At 43.5% G+C, this 17,115-nt stretch overlaps 1 protein-coding gene across 4 annotated transcripts in view; it reads right to left on the bottom strand.

The window, feature by feature from the left end:
• The window catches only part of B4GALT2 (beta-1,4-galactosyltransferase 2), a 625,157-nt gene that overhangs the window by 100,662 nt on the left and 507,380 nt on the right, over positions 1-17,115 (bottom strand). For all 4 annotated transcript variants that reach the window (XM_069232774.1, XM_069232776.1, XM_069232777.1 and 1 more), the window contains exons 4-5: positions 10,752-10,939; positions 4,337-4,459 (exon numbers count right to left, since the gene is read on the bottom strand). In XM_069232774.1, the coding sequence (XP_069088875.1) occupies positions 4,337-4,459; positions 10,752-10,939 (311 nt within the window). The remainder of the gene's footprint in view (positions 1-4,336; positions 4,460-10,751; positions 10,940-17,115) is intronic.

Below are 17,115 nucleotides of genomic sequence, written 5' to 3'. Positions count from 1 at the left end.
AGGACTACGGCTTGGATTACTGGCTTGCAGTGATTCATTTGTAAAAAAAATAAATAAGTGCCAGTGCCCTTGACAGGAGGCCACTGCAGTTTGCAACACCCATTGTCCTCACTAGCGCTACCAATGACAGTTCCATCACAACTAACCATCACACTCATACAAGTGTAACAATTGAGACTTTAAATATACATTAAAATTGACTAATACATGCCGTCCAAGCTATTTTTATAGTTTGGGCAGCAGGTATTAGTGAATTTCATGGATATTTGATTATTAAACTACTGTTGTATCATTCCTCACAAAATTAGACAAACATTGCCACCGTGTGGTAGGCTGTCATAAGAGCCCGTGTTTGCAATAAAGTGCTGTGCCGAGAACCGGAAACCACCGGCTCAAATTAAGCACTGCTGTCCTGAAATCATTTTTCAGGCAGGAAAGGTTTCACGTTTATCAGATGGTAGCACAGGCACTATGTTGTTCTTATTTTCAGGAAGGATCTGTGTCAGTGGTGAATCCACGTGATTTTGCATTGTCTATCAGCAGGGAAGTGAAGTCCGTCATGCATGCATTTAGAATGCCGAAAGGTAATTTTTTTCTAATTGTCACCTATTTATTGTTCGCACTCAAGTGATTGGATTAACTAGTCAGGTTTGTAGCACTTGACAAATACGTTCTTAACAAGATTAACAAGTGTACCACTTTTATTTTTAGGCTAATAATTGTCATTCATTTAACATACAACTGTAAACAAATCATCGGTTATGCATCTCTGCAACAATCTCCTGTTAGCAAACCATCACCGCACTGGCGATACGTAAGGAAGGCTAAAGGAGAAGGGAGGTGGAGCAAAAAAGTATGGAAAAACTGGAAGTATGTCAGTACATCGTAGGCAGAAATATTATTTGGCATACATTCTGTGCTTAAATATAGTTTAGAAAGATATCATCTCTTTGGGTGTAGGTTTTCTATTATTAACTCCACTGAGACAATACTTTGGTAAACAACAGTTAAGATACAATATTTATGTCAAACAGTATTCTGACCACAATACTCATCTACCATACCGGAAAAGTCAACAACTTTAGGCTCCATATTTCAAGCAAAGAGTAACATGCATATCCTCGGTCTCGCTACTGACCAACAATTAAACTCAGACTAATGAAGAAGAAACTCTTCAGTGAAAGGAATGAGCCTACCACCATGATCCAGCCCAGTCTCTAACCTGGACCGTGCCTCTACGAATGAACTTGGAGCTTCCACCTGCGCAAAATATGCGTCATACCCTAGTATGAGAGCCTTCATTTAGCAGGATGAGAAGAGTGGCTTCCACATGTAAGGTATTTCTTATATTCTCTTGCGGCTACCTACCTTTACTGTAGTGTGTTCCTGTTGTCGCTAAGAAGCACCCTCAGATGCCTTCTTTTTCAACTTGCTACTTTTTCTCCCAGCTGATTTGCTGCCCTTGACAGGTTCTTCAAGATCTGTACCTTGGATCCCGGCGGATAAAAGCAGTGCTTCCACGGCTTCTGAATCCACCCTTACCGTTACCTTACAGTAGCTTTACTTCTGCCACTGAGGATTTCATTTGTATGACCTTCGTTGACAGTCCGTGTACTCAAACGTCTGCAGTATGCATACGCTTTTCCATTGTCAATAAAGTCAAAGTCTCATCTACCGAGGTTACTCATTTTTCAGTACTCCTTGTGATGTCCTGTAAGTCACAAAGGTTTCTAGAATCAAGGAGTGAGCCTGTATATGGCATCTGCGACCTATTACAGTTGGGGCTTTCTCACTCTCTACTGCGGGACTAAGGTCCTCATTACAATAATGGCGGTAAATGCCGCCTACCGCCACAGCGACGGCCGCCCAAAGACTGTCGCCGCAGCTACCATCCGTTCGCCAAATTATGACCACAGCCGGATTTCCGCCACAAGAAGGGGGGAAATCCAGCTGTGGCCATACTGGCGGATGGTGGTAAGGTGGCGCAGCTACCACCAGTAGCGCCACACCAGTAGACTGCCACCAGCCGTATTATGAAAAATAATACGGCCAGGCGGTGTTCTGCTGGCAGGCGCTGCTGGCGATAGCAGCGCCCCGTCCCGTCCCCTGCCCTGCCGGAAGACCCCCTGGATGCAGGTAAGTCTGGTTTCCGACAGGGGAGGGGTGTTGTGTGTGTGTGCATGTATGTGTGAGTGTGTGCGTGAATGCGAGTGTGTGTGTAGTGTTGTTTGCGTGTGTGTATGCGTGTGTGTGAGTGTGTGTATGAATAGAAATGTGTATGTGTGTCTGTGTGAATGTGTGCACGGATGTGTGCATGAATGAATGGATGCATGCGTGTATGTGTGCAGTACGGATGTGTGCGTAAATGAATGGATGCATGCATGTATGTATGCATGTATGTCTGTGTGAATGAGTGTGTGTCTGCCTGTGTGTGTGTGTATGGGGGGAGGTTGGAAGGGGGCAAGCGTGGATGAAGGGAGGGGTGGGGGCATCTGGGGAGTTTTGGGGGAGCAGGGGGCCTCCTATCAGTGACCGGGAAAGAATTCCCTGTCACTGTTAGGTCCTACCGCCATGGTTTTTGTGGCGTTACGAACACCACGGAAACCATGGCGGTATTCAGGGTCATGATACTACCGGTGTTACAATAGCGGCTGCCAGGCTGGAGATTGTTATCTCCAGCCCGGCAGCTGCTACACCCATGGCAGTCGGAATGGTACATTGGCGGGTTAGCTTCAGCCAACCTGCCTGTGTCATAATGTGGCGGTGAGTACCGCCAGCCTATTGGCTGTACTACCGCCACATTATCTCCGATCGCCGGGGTCATAATGACCCCCTAAGTGCCTTAGCTGAAAGAAAATCTGACTTCCCTCTCTTGGCCTTACCTCTGTCGTCATTCAGGGCCAATGTTGCGCGGCACTACTTTGTGATGAATAGGGACAAAAATATTGCACCTCAGGTATACCCTTGGCAGATAGGATCATCAAGAGGCGGGTCCTGCATCAATGGGGCTCACATTGATCAGTTAGTAACTCTGTGGCTGGGCCGTGTTCCTTCTCGGGGAACCCACTCTCATGTTTCTCATAGTGCTACTTTCCATGCAGTCTTCCTTGCAACAGCCACAAAAGCAGAAAAGAGGAGCAAGGAAGGTGGCCGGTCCTTCTCAGGGTGTTCCCACTATCCCTCATCTCTTAATTATAAGCTAGGGTGACTGGACAATGCCCGGCTGTGCTTCTCCAGTCTCAGAATTGCAATTCACTGCTTATGTCTCTGCATCCAAAGAGACTCCTCTACCTAGCTCCACTATCGGATGGTGGCTCATCATCTCCTGCCGAATGAGCACCTCAAAATGGAGAAGCGCCAGAGCTCTAAGCAGTGGTGTAGATAGTTTGCAGTGGGACCTAATGCAAGCAAAATAACTGAGCCCCTTCACTAGGCTGACATCACACCAGCAAGGTTTTCACATTGTTCACTTTACAGAATCCTCACACTTTGCAGTAAGCAAAAGAAGAGTAAACACCATTCTTAATGTTAAAAGAATAAGCATCAATTTGTCAGAAGATTAGGCTGACATTCGACCTCTGTCTGAGAACACACAGCAAATTTCAAAAGATAAAAAACAAACTTTTAGGTAATCTTTAATGCTTGTTCACCTTTGGAACGTCAGTGTATTTATTTAGGAGCCCTCTCAGGGTTCAAAGGGATTTTGTAGTTGGGTCCCCTCCCACCTCTGGGCCCCAGTGCACTGCTCCAGCTGCACCACTCGTAGTTGCGCTTTTGGCTCTAAGAGTACACGTCTCATCAGGAGCATGGCAAACTCCGCCCCCTAACTCCAACTCTGCCACTTTGACATGGAGGATGAATAAACATGCTCCCAACACCAAGAACACGAAGAGGGCGAGGGTGTTATAAACAACATGCAGTGTTGTATAGTGATAATGGTACACTGCATGTCAATCTTGTCTCTCATAGCCTCTAACTTGGATAGAGTTGTAATGGGGCGTGTCCTCATTGCAAAATGATAGACCACCATTCCCAGCTGTGATGGGGAAGATGCAGTAGCACTCATGGATGCACTTGTGGCCCACATTGTAGACACATCATACGCTCTAGTATTTGTAGACACTCCCTCTTACTAAAAACGTAGAGGGCACAATTATGTGCAGTGTATGGATGTATGTATGGAGGGCTACTTATATAGCTCATCTCGAGTTCGGGAGCAATGCAGATTGTGGCTAGATACATCCATAATAGCAAATGCTCTCGGACAAGAATGTGTTATTGAAAGAAGTTATCCCCCAACTTACTGGGCTTCTGTATTCGCCACCTGCTCACTCACCTGTTATAGATGTCGTCATCTTCTCCACCCCAGCCCCAGTACTCATTCGGGAAGCCATTGATCTTCATGAACTGAGTCCTGCTCAAGCCAGATACTCCACCAAAGTATCCTGCATATGGCAACCTGCAATGGACAAACAATTTACAAGTCAACCGGTTGTCAATATTTAGGATAATCAGTGCCTACCTCACCGGTTGTCAGAGAGAAGTGTTATCTACAGGCAAAAAACAAAATACCAACTAGATCTTCTCAAGAAGCAAAAACCTTCCATGTATAAATGCATCATTGCCTGCTCTCACCACTGTTGACTTCTATTTGTGACAACTATTGAGCGGGTGGCAATGAAATAAAAGAAGACAAAGTTCATCCCCTGGTTGAAACTAAGGGACTCTCCACATAAAATCAAGATATGATAATGATTCACTACTTTTGCAAGATTGAATGCTGTGTTTGAGACCCTGCATAGAAGAATACATTTTGGGGTAATAGCATCAATATTGATAAAAGAGGGATAATGGACTGGAACATCAATAAAGCTCAAGGGCAATCAAATACTTCTGCCACTGTGGCTATGACTGCACTCTGTAAATACAGTTTTTAAGTAAATTATACTCCTACCTGCCAAGATGCTGAAGCTCCCATCCAAAAATTAGATAAAATTCCATAGGAGGAGACATTAATGTTTGAGTATGATGTGCTATTAACATGATACGCTATTGCTTTCCTCAAGGGCGATTATTGTGATGCAAGATGCTAAGACATGCAATGAACTCTATCATAAATGTATGTAAGCGAGCATTACAACACAAAGAGAACATCTTACACAGATAATGTAAGAGACACCCTTGTTTAGAAGACAGGGAGTTTTCTGGGCATGGTAACCTGAAATGCCTTAAGGCGTGTGTTGTTGCTGCTTTGTGCACTGTGTAGCATATACAGAGTTTCATGCCATTCTGCCTAGATATACAGTGGAAGCAGATTCTTGTTGCACCCGATGGCGGACCCTTAGGAGGGGTGATTCAGTGATCCTGGATCCCAAGGTGCTTGGTGGACAGGGCAGTTGCTTCTGAGAGTCATAAGCAGTGCATTGCAGAGGCGTAAGTTATAGTTAGGTCAGGTAAGAATAACTGCTGACTTTCACTGTTTTGGTGTGTGTAAAATCTGAGCCTAACTAAAATTTTCCAGTAACCTCTGCTTTTTTTCAATAAATTTTGATGTTCTTTTTAAAATTTTATTTCCTAACTATAATGTCCCTGTAACCTTTGTTTTTTCAGTTACTCTATGTGTGTGTGTGTGTGTGTGTGTGTGTGTATGTGCGTGTGTATGTATGTTTACCAAAATAATTACTATTTTAAAATTATGAACTTATGGAACTGTTAAATGAGAAAATGGATATGCAGAGTAAACAGATGAACAAAGGGTATGCTGTACTTAACCGATGTTTCTCTCTAACTAGCTTTAGCACCTTAAAAAATATATTATGCCTCAAATTAATAAAAATATTTAAAGTCTGCAATAACATCTCAATGTTCATTTACTCCAGCCTGCTCTTCAGGAAAGGCTTTAAATTCAACAGTTCCTATTCCAACACAATGGCACTCAGGAGTGCTTCGGTTTTGTCTTGAATAAAAATTGCTAGCACTCTAGTTCATTAGAACTCTTTGGTCACGATGCAGTTGATTACCAGGGAGTTAAAAGTGAAAGACTGCTGCTGGTGTAGGAATTACACGTTTCTCTCTGCAATTCAGAATGTTTTACTGAAACTGATGAGGAAGATATTTGAGAGCTTATAGAAAATGTGTTGTCATTTTAGCTTTCTATAGCACTAACTATAATTTCTATGACAGAAGAACCCCTCATTTTATTAACTTGCAAAGGAAATGCCTTACGTTTTTCAGCTTTGATTCCATCAAGATGGCTTCAGGTGGGCAACATTGTTGGTATGAATACGGAATGTTGGCACTCAAGTTATTGATCAGAAAAATGTGGGGAGCTGTGGTAGAACATTGGATAATTAACTAACAGGTTGCTGGTGTTGGAAGTACATGTTTTACTCAGAATATCTCATGGCCTACAAAGATAGTGCAAACCTATAGAAAATGTGCTCTCATTTTAGCTTCTGGAGCACCTGCTATAAACTATGAGAAAATTATAAGGGAAAACTGATTTCTCTCAAACATGGTTCATCAAATCCCAGCAGAGTGGGTCAACACTTTTCGCACAGTAAAATAAACTGAGAACTCACTAGAAATCCAAAAGCTGAGTATAACACCATCAAAAAATGATTTATATTGTGATTAACATCTGTGATTACACTTTATAAGTGTTCCTTTTTGCGACTCTCAAATCCTGACATTTACTACAGCACCACACTATTTTACCAGATCAATAATTGTATCCTCGATATTCTGACATACAACTATGACACAGAGCTTTATGTAATGGGAATTCTGGATATAAGCATTGTATTGATTTATATACTGGCCTTTTGTGGGTAGAGGCATGGAAATAATGCTTTACCATTGGAACAATAGATGTAACCATTTAAATCTTCATATACTAAGGTTATTACGGAAATAGGTATACAACTTGGAATATGTGATGGAACAACTAGGTCCTAAACAACGATAGCCTAAACCACAACTGCTAAACAACTAAAAAGTCTCTACAACGAAGTACTGAACAACTACTGTCTAAACAACGATTTTGCCTGAATAACAATTGCCTGAACAACAAATTTTAATTTAAGTTTTTCTTTTTTTTATGGTTTATTAGTTGTTTAGAATTTACATATATATATATATTCTAAACAACTGATCTATATACATATATATATAAATTCTAAACAACTTATATATATATATGTTATATATATATATAAATTCTAAGCAACTGATATGTATATATATATATATATATTATATATATATATATATATATATATATATATATATATATATATATATTATATATATATATATATATAAATTCTGAACAACTAATAAACCAAAAAAAAAAAACTTACCTTAACATTTGTTGTTCAGGCAATCGTTATTCAGGCAAAATCGTTGTTTAGACAGTAGCTGTTCAGTACTTCGTTGTAGAGACTTTTTAGTTGATTAGCAGTAGTGGTTCAGGCAAGTAGTGGTTTAGACCTCATTGTTCAGGACGTTTCCCTACAACTTGTGCTTAACATAGTGGAGGAAATGGTCAATGCAGTCTCTGGGACTGCAATTAAGAGGCAATGTGGATACTAGCATGGCAATGATGCTTTGTATACTGAAGCAATAAACAGGCAAAGCAATTGTGAGTACTGGCATAAATATTTGTTTTGTTACAGCATGAGTAACCCAACGCATAACTATTTTCTAAACCTTGAGCGCTGTAGGTTCTGTTACCTAGAAGTATTGAATAATCTGTACAAATGCCAGCGCACTAAGCAACCAGCCTGGCCGATTCCCTAACTATGCCTTGGCACAAGGAGCACTCCCCGGTGCTATTAACAGTCCTTTGGCACAAGTTGCTTTGGCTCATTTGAGCACGGATGTCCATGTGGCAGTCTGGCATCCTAACCAGAAGCGTGGCATATTTGAAAATCCCACTTGGCAGGCTAAGACCCTAAGCACAGGGACAGCAAAGCCAACAAACCCAGATCTGGGATTTTATACTGAGATTATTTTACAGTTTCCATGTGATTTTAGATGCAGTTTGGCCATGTTGTGCTCTTATGGTCCAGATATTTGCCTGCTGGGCTTCCATTGGGTTGTATTGAGTATTCCGTTTTCCTCGTGGGCACACACGATTGTCTGCTATGGGGAAATCTTGTTAATGGAGGCTGTGGCCGACCCTGATGTATTGAAATAACTCCTGCTTTTCATAACTCCTGCTTTTCATAACTCCTTGAAAAACCTATGTTTTTTTGGACGGCAAATTGGAAATCTGTGTTCTAAAATGAACATTTGACAACATGTTTCCAAGTTGCGTGGAGATTAAACTCCCCCTCTATCCTGATAGAAATGGTCCAGACTGTTGGCTCCCCTACTTCACTCAGTGGTGAATGGAGCTTGGATGAAACCATTTTCAGAGCAGATCTTGCCTCCTTCTGCTTCACAAGGCAGGAGTGGTGGGTGGAATTCCATGAACTTTATAGATGAAAAAACTAATTTACAACCTTTTCCCGGATTTTAGGGATCCGGGGGAGCCCAGGAAGAGCTCAGGGCACAACCTACCACTGCTAAGAAAAGAGCGTGGAAATATTTTAATATTAAACTACCAGTAATTATTCTTCCTTGACACTCGTATTATAATGTCCAAAGGACAATTACGAGAGCGGAAACTCCAAGAGCGGGTCTTTTTCCGTAGAGTAAGGTGCAATGTGCTTGCTAGACGCGGATCAGTGTCACTGCCACAGTTCTGTGTTTGGGTAATCAGCCCTCTGCCTGGTGGTGTCAATTGCCAGCCTCTTCCATCTCCCTACAAGGGGTGGGTATCCTGCAATTTCTGAAAATGAATCTTGACTCTCAGGGCAGATGCTGGAGAAAGAAGAAGGAAAAATGCCCCGGCAGAGAAAATGTTTATTAAAGCTATGAATCTTCAAGAGAGATCTGTGCATACAATGTGGATATTTGTGGGTGTCACCACTACAACTTAAAACAAATCGCCTACATGTTTCTTCGTACCTTTCCAACTTCTCAGTTCGCACACTTTACCTCCTATTGGTTTTACATCAGAAGCACCCACTTTTTCAAGATGACTTATCTTGTTCCAAGTTCCTTCAAACAATCAGCTCAGTTCAAGTTTCATTAAGAAGTGGCTTGGTAGGTAGCCACAGACGTCCACCACAAAATGGAGGGTGTTGTGCTCCCCACCTCTCCATCAGTCACTTCATTTAAAAACAGAGTATTGTATTATATCGCATTGCAGCATTTATATAGCGCTTACTGTCCGTGCGAGGGGCACTGAAGCGCTTACCTATATGGGCTGCAAGCGATGCCATGCAGGGTGTGGGTGGGAAGTTGTTTGGTGATTCTATCTGGGAAGTGTTTCCATGTCGTGCGTGATGACCACCGAGGTGCAGTTATCGTGTTATGGGACGCAGCGCACAGCAGTGGTAGATGATGAAGTGTGAGAGACAACAGCACGGTTTATTCTTCCCAGTAGGCAGGCAGTTTTGAACAGCTCTGCAGGTCCCTTTATGGTATTTCTTATGAATATAATCTGCTTAGCTGGTTACTGCACTAGAGGTTGCTCCCAATTGAGGGCAGCCTACGCAATGTTATTTCCCCTGGTGGTCCTTCTGTTCACGACCGCTACAGAAGCCATAGTATTCTAAAAAAATCCTTTCAATGTGATAGAAGAAAACTCCTAGTTCGAGAGTGACTTTCTTTATGTGTGTTCTGCAGATGGCCCCTTGCTATGGCAGCCTATCTGAAGAATACGTATAAGTGACACAAGTTTTGTCATGTTGCCTTTGGATCTCAGAATATCCACAGTTTAATTTTCCTTGGAGCAGTTCCCACTCATAGTACAGGAGCAATTGAAGGGGAAAACATCTACCACAGAGACTTACATCTCTAACTTTGACAGTCTATCACTGGTACGAGGTGCTGCACTTCAACAGCTGACTGACAAGTCAGCTGCCAAAAAAGGAAGTACTTGGTCTTCTAGCACTCATTACCATCCAAAATCTCAATGCTAATCAGCTCTGGTGCCTGGAACCAGAAATGGCATGGCAGAGAAGTATTTGGGAGAGGGAATCTCCTTCTTTTTGGCTAAAAAACATCCACCACTAAAAGTGTGCTATCTTCAGTTGTGAAGTTGACAGTCGTAGGTTCCTAAAGTCAATCCTACGCACCCTCTCCTGTGTTGACCTTTACCCATCCCATCTCAACTGAGTGAAATAAGACATGACCGCTTTTCTCATGTGAAAGTAGAAAGGGCATCGTTTAGAGTATGGATGAGCTCCTGCCTCTCCAAACCTGTGGTTGTCCCACCTCAGTTAAGGGTGAGGGCACCACCAGGTTCTTGACACCAGAGGCTCAGTTGACTGAGCTGTCAGAAACCCTTCACCTTGCAAGCCCCTCCATCACTGGGTTACAGTGGTAGTAGCCCTGTAGTAAGTAAGGTGGGACTAAGTCACTTATTTCCCCTTGCCAGATCCATTGTGCACAAAAAAAAAATGCGGGCGGAAACAACACAGTGGCCTTCAGTGCATTCATCTTTGCTGAAAGTGCATCTACTGCAGAGGAAAACACACTTTCAACAGAGAGATAGGTGATGATCTCTAAATAAGGCAAGCTGTCCTCCCCTGGAAGAGCAGAGGCTAGGGCATCCACCAACCACAGCCCAAATGATGTCCCAGAATGGTCTTCCTCACTAGCCCGGCAGTCACCAATACCACAGACTGGCGTCTTACCGGAATCCAAACTTGTCCATAGCGATGGCAAAGTGGCGCGGCTGTTCATAGCAGTGGTACAGGTTCCGGTCGTCCATGGGGATGAGGTCCACATCACTGAAGATGAAGCAATCATAGTCCACTTCCTTCAGGGCCTCCAGAAAGCCAACGTTCAGCAGCTTGGCCCGGTTGAAGCTGTCCTCGCCCAGCTGTGAAGGACAGGCAACAAAATGTCATTCCAGTTTCACGGTCAGGCAAGCACAAAGAATGGGAGCTGGCAAGTTCAAGCGCTTTTGAGTTCCTCAGGGCAAGCACTGGGTTTCACGGTTGTACAGTAATGACATATAATGTACTTCTTGAATTGAGAGTCAGAAGTGCAGACACATTTTGAACGGGGAATAAATTATAATCTTAATTCAGCATAAGGTACACAAATGTGGGAGAGGGATTGGAAGTGGCCTGTTGCCTTCTTCTGACCACACTACTCACCAGTCAAGTGACAGCCTTGTTTTTATAACAGCTTGTTTTTCTTTAAAGCATCTCACACTGCAAATCTACGTTCTGCAAGTGGCGTTACTACTACCCAATCAATGGTATTCACATCACTGACCTCGTTAGGATGCAAGGCTAAATTGGCCTTTTTAGGATTCAAACAGTGACCTGCAAATCACTACATACTTTTTATTTGATGAATGTTCATCTCACTGAGCCATTCAGCCAGCTTCAGGCCTTGAAGGATGCCAGTGACCTAGAAGACAGGCTCTCTCTTAAACAGATGTATCCATGTGTAGTGGATGCCCACAGTTATAGGCCCGATTCTTAAAGAAATTGGTAAATCTGTACCCAGGTGTTTGCTCCTTCGAATGAGTGCAGATTTCACAAACATTTCCAAGAGTACAGAAAAATGTCTGCATGATTCCAATTGCACTTTTAATTGGGTACATTTCACAACAATGAATGAATGAATGCAATGAATGAATGAACATTTCACAAGTAAAGAAACCCCCCTAAACCCCTGTTTCCTTCCTAGACACTGCTCTAAAATAAAAAAAGATGTACTCCTATCCTTGCCAAGAGTAAATCTATGGTGGTTTCCTGAATGGATTGTGCAGATTTCTTTGGGTGTCTCCAAAAACTGGAGGCAATCTCTGCCCAGGACTGCCCACTTCCTACCGTAATCAGAATCAATCAGACTGCCCACTTCCTACCGCAATCAGAATCAATCAATCGATCAATCATTCAGGGATTTGTAAAGCGCGGCTATTCACCCGTGAGGGTCTCAAGGGCAGAAGATTTACACCTGAATCATATAACACCAAATGGGTTATAATTACAAAAGAAATACATTTCCACGTGCAAGGGGCATTTTTTAAGTAACAATGGACTTGTATTAGTAACTCGTGCCGTTTGTGTGTGTAATGTGGCCTTACACATGCAAATGGCTTTGTAGAGTAGGTCCAGTGTTGGTAGATGCAGACAGCCGTGCTCTCCCTGTTTACCTCTGCATAGTACCACCCACCTACACTCTTTCTGTGCATCTACCTGGAGGCGTTCCATTCCATTACTTCAACTACCCTACGACATCATTTTGGGAGGACATGCTCCGCGAACAATTTTTCGAATTCAGTTTTTCGTTGCAGTTCTTAATATTTTTTTTCTGTTTTATATATCGCAAACTCCATCCCAAAGCTTTCCATGAGCACCAGTTGCATTACACAAGGACACATTCATTTGTGATTTGCCCAGGATCACAGGATGTTGAGCCCCACCAAGGCTTGATCTTGGTTCCCCAGTTCCAAGGTTGGCAGCTCTGGCCCTTACATCACCCCTCCCCCCCTTGAGCAGTAGTCTTCAAACTTTTTATTGCTGCGCCTCCCCACCAGGGAAAATAAAATGATTGGGCCCCCTCCCCTGTGAATTTTTCACAATTACTCTAATAAACCGGCAATGTTTAAATATGTGTAGAGGTATTTAAACACTGCAGTTAATTTATGTCATTGTTTTAAAAATGCAATCAAATACATGATGTTAAACATACTATTCGGGTCAGGTAGGCCTTACTGAGGAGTAAAGGTATTCACAGTGTGATGCTTAGAAGTGAGGGTGGGGTTTTGAAGAGTATTTGGAGCCCTTCTGACACATACTCCCAGCTTGGATATAAACATGTTAGTGATGGCCTATTACAGTGCAGCAACCACTGCTCATTATTTTCAGCTTAAAACAAAGCCCTGTTATCAGCATAATGCTTCTTCAGACAAGAGCCTGGCTTACCCCCTGGGATCACTTTAGGCCCCCTTGGGGAGGCGCGCCCCTCAGTTTGAAGACCCCTGCCTTTGAGTGTTGGGGGTGAGGAAGGGGCCCGTGGTATTTCTGGGGACCCTGAACCATTCTATCTAAAAGTGCTTAATGGACCAAACCATCAGTATGTAGACTTAAGATTGCTAAATGCCTAGGGTCTGATACCTAACAGTCGCACCACCTTCAGACTAAGGCTTTAGAACACAAAAAGCCTCAATGAAAGATTGGGACAAAAAAAGGCGCAAATAACATAGGCACCAGCAGCGGCGTAGCTTCGGTGGAGGGTGGGGGGCGGGGGTGTTTAGAGTGTTACACCCCCCAATAAATATATTTTGTGATAAATAATTAGGTACTCATGCACTCTCTCCCTCTCTCTGTTTGGAAAGACTTCGAAAATGTTGGTTATTTCATAAAATGTGTTTTGGCTCACTTAGTACCCCTGCCAATCCCCATTCCTCTCCCTTTTCACTGCCCGTAGGCCGCTCCCATCCACACTGCTTGTGGTACAATGTATTTTTACATTATATGCCAGTGTGCTTGTTGGAAATCTGAAGCTCCCACTCCCACAATCTTACTGACCCCGGGTGTCAGGCGCAAATAACTTAAGTGCCAGGTGCTTTCTGTATTGCATGAAAAAAATGGGGAATAACATGCAACATGAATACCTAATTCCAATTTGTTTGTGACATTGCCATAGTTTTCTATGGTTTGCAGCTTGCACTGACCACCAACTAAAAGCAGAAGACCACGTGGCAACTGTCGCACAATCTGCCTTAGTTCTAAGTCAACACTAGTGCTAAAACAGATGCCAACAGAGTTTTAGACCTATTTATTGCTGGTGTCACAATTAGGCCGTTAACCTTCTAATAATCCTATTCTTGACTGCCTTCTTTCTTCACACAGCGCTAGTTTACCCTTTTTAAAAATCTGCCCTGCTTCAAATATTACTGGATCGAGTGAACTGGGAAATAAGCATGTGAGAACCCCGTATGTTTTCAAATGCCCTCCTACGAGGCTGCTCCTGGGGACGCACTGGTGTACTCATGCAGTACTTCACGGCTGCCACTATTACCTTTCTCGGTGCAGGGTCCCCAATTGCCACTTTAGTGAAAGCTATAGGTCTTCAGATGCACGGATGTTTAGCCAGGGCCGGCTTTGGCGCTGGTGGCGCCCTGTGCGACAATCTTTTTTTGGCACCTCCCACTCCATGACCATCTCCTCGGATTCACTCACTATCACCCTGCAAATGTGCCCCTCGCCCATCCATAGCCCCCCTTTCACATACATTCATTTGTTTCAAAGCCCTTGTAAAGGCTGGCTTTACTAATCTACTCGGATGTCCACATAAAATATAGATCTTTTCTTTGCAGCAGGCATATTAACCCTCTGCGCTACTTTATGGCGAATCAAAGCTGCCTCTAGACAAAACTCCAGTCTCTCTCCCTAGCAGGAACATTAATCACAAGAGGTATCTTGACATTTTAATTGTTCCCTGAAGGCTGGAGCAGCAGGAACTTTTCAGCAGGTTTTTTTTAAACACAAGTTTCATAAGTTATTGCTAAACACAGAGCCCCCCCCCCCCCCCAATCCAGGTCAGCACCCGGTCACACCACTCGCACTGCCCTAAAGCCGACCCTGTGTTTACAACACTGGGCAAAGGGACTTTTTCTGCCCCTTTTCTGGGCAATGGGGTTACAGTTGGCACTTCTATGGGCATTCTGGCACCCTCTTGCCGGTGGAGCTGCTGTACAATCTAGCTAAATCAAACATTGAGAAAGCCTTGGCAAGACTCATTTGCTTTGCCAATGTTTGTTCATTTTTGTATCATTTTCTCTTTGTACAACTACCGCCTTGGCAGCCAAGTAGAGTGTACATGGTGACTACGTTGGCAGTGGAATGACAAATGTAATTCAACTGGGAGTTCTGTCAGCTCAAGAAAACCCGTCATGCTGAACCCAGGAGCAGCTCGCGGCACGTGGTGGGGGCAGAGCCCCGCAAGGAATGAGGGGGGGAGAAAATGTAATGATTGGTCGAAGCGCCCAGCCAGAGTGCGCAAAGGCAGACTGGGAGCATCTGCCTGTTCTCTCCAAGCCGGCAACGCAGTGCCGGGTTGGACAGAGCTTAGTGGACATGTATGTTTGGCCGGGCCGAGACGGCCGGCCAAACATACATGCGCGCTGAAGAGGAGTGCTGAGCACTCCCCCTCTGTGCTCGTCACAGCCCGTGGCCTTGCTCCTTCAACAATAAAACGATAATAAACATGGTTTCTTATCGTTTTACTGTAGAAGTTTGGCAGCTGCTGGGTGGGGGGGGACGCTCCTCCGCCCTAGCAGAGGAGCCGTGCCTGGCTGAACCTGAATTAAACATTCCCCACAGGTCTTTTCGACGTTATCGCCAGCGCAGTGCTTGTTTCACACATTATCCTGTTAAGTTGGATGCCTTGAGTGTTTCACTGAGGAGAACGAGAGCAGCTGAAGAAGATCCCTGCTCACTGACATCCCACCTTCTACTAGGTCTGGGTCCAAGGCAGAAGTGTGTTTCCAGTATGATTAAGGGGGTTCTGCAAGGCACAGAGCATCTAGCAGAGAAGAAGAGAGAACATTGAAGGGGTGGTCGTGGCCCAGTATTAAACTGCAGAACTGAAATAAGGTTTGAGTTTGCAGGTTTCATTCACTCTGTGGGTCTGTCACCTTGGTGAATAGCAGCCAAGTTGTCCCATGAAAACGGTTTGCAAGTGAGGAACTCTGAGTTTTTGACTGCAGGTGGAGCTGTGTGACTCTGCAGATGATGGGTCGAGTTGTTCACATTGCTGTCATCATCTTCACAACATTAGTGCAGCAATACCATGGAGTCAAACCTCTTAGTAAGTCTCCCAATCTAATGAGCAGTGCTTACTTTGTAAAAGAATAAGTGCCAGGGCCTCCTCAGGAAGCCACCACAGCTTGCACCACATATTGTCACTGTCAGCTCTGCCAATGGCAGTACCTAAGCTACTCACCATCACACAGCTACAAGTGTGACAATTCATACTGTTCGAGGCCTCCAACGCTATAAGAATGGCTTGGGTGGCAGGTATTAGCTGTTTACAATGTATATTGAAATAGTAAACAATTGTTGTTCTGCACATCTTTAAATTACAAAACACAACGCAACCAGGTGGCAGCTGTTAAGTGCTGGCAATTAAATGCCAGTGCTGAGCACCGGAAACCACAGGCTCAAATTAAGCACTGCTAATAAGTAATGCCCATTGCTGAGTACGTGCTCAGGTTAAAAGTCCCTCATCATCTCAATCTATCTTTTGTATTTTGTGTCTTTAGCTCAAGGATGCCCACTGTGGCTCCACAAGGGCCTTATCCATGCCACATTTTCTTTAACTATGTCTGTACCAAAAATTGGCATACAATGAATCTAAACAGAATTAACTCACAGAATAATTGGTTATCCTGAAAATCAGCCCTCTTGGACATACATTGGACACCCATGTACCACACCAACCCAGGCATCCTGCTCTGTCTGTAGGGCTACAAACATAGTTTTACCACCAGGAGGGCCTCATACAAGATTAGATCAACAAGCACTGCTACATTGCATGATTAGCACAGAAACAACAGTGAAAATATATCTGTCCATCATCTCCAAGTAAGGAATGTGACATTTAAAGGGGAAAGGGTGTTAAAATGCTAAGGGCTGTGCTTGGTTTAAAGTTAATGTCGGTAACGAGGTTTAGGGACAGGTTTAGTTTTAGGGTTAGTATGGGTGAAAAAAAAATGTCTTCTCAAGGAATTCTTTATAAAGGTTCAATATTACAGGCCTTCTCTCTGTTCTCATAACAGTAGTTATCCATAAAGTTAGTCTTTATCCAGGAAAGATAGATATATGCAAAGCCATGGGTCAATGCCCTCACATTCTTCCGCAGGGTAATCTCCATGGTAACGCTGTATGCTGTTACAGGTACCTGCCTCCCAGAAGCCAAAACAAAACTGAAAATTTACTTTCGCCCACCCCTAGTCCACCACGTGCAGAAAAGATGAAAAGGCAAGTATGTTCTTTTTTCTGGATAGGAATCGATAAATTGCTTCAATTGTTA

Source organism: Pleurodeles waltl, chromosome 4_2 (assembly GCF_031143425.1).
Source record: "Pleurodeles waltl isolate 20211129_DDA chromosome 4_2, aPleWal1.hap1.20221129, whole genome shotgun sequence".
In the NCBI taxonomy this organism is placed as follows: Eukaryota; Metazoa; Chordata; class Amphibia; order Caudata; family Salamandridae; genus Pleurodeles; species Pleurodeles waltl.
The sequence above is the reverse complement of the archived record's forward strand: the minus strand, read 5'-3'. Positions and strand labels throughout refer to the sequence as shown.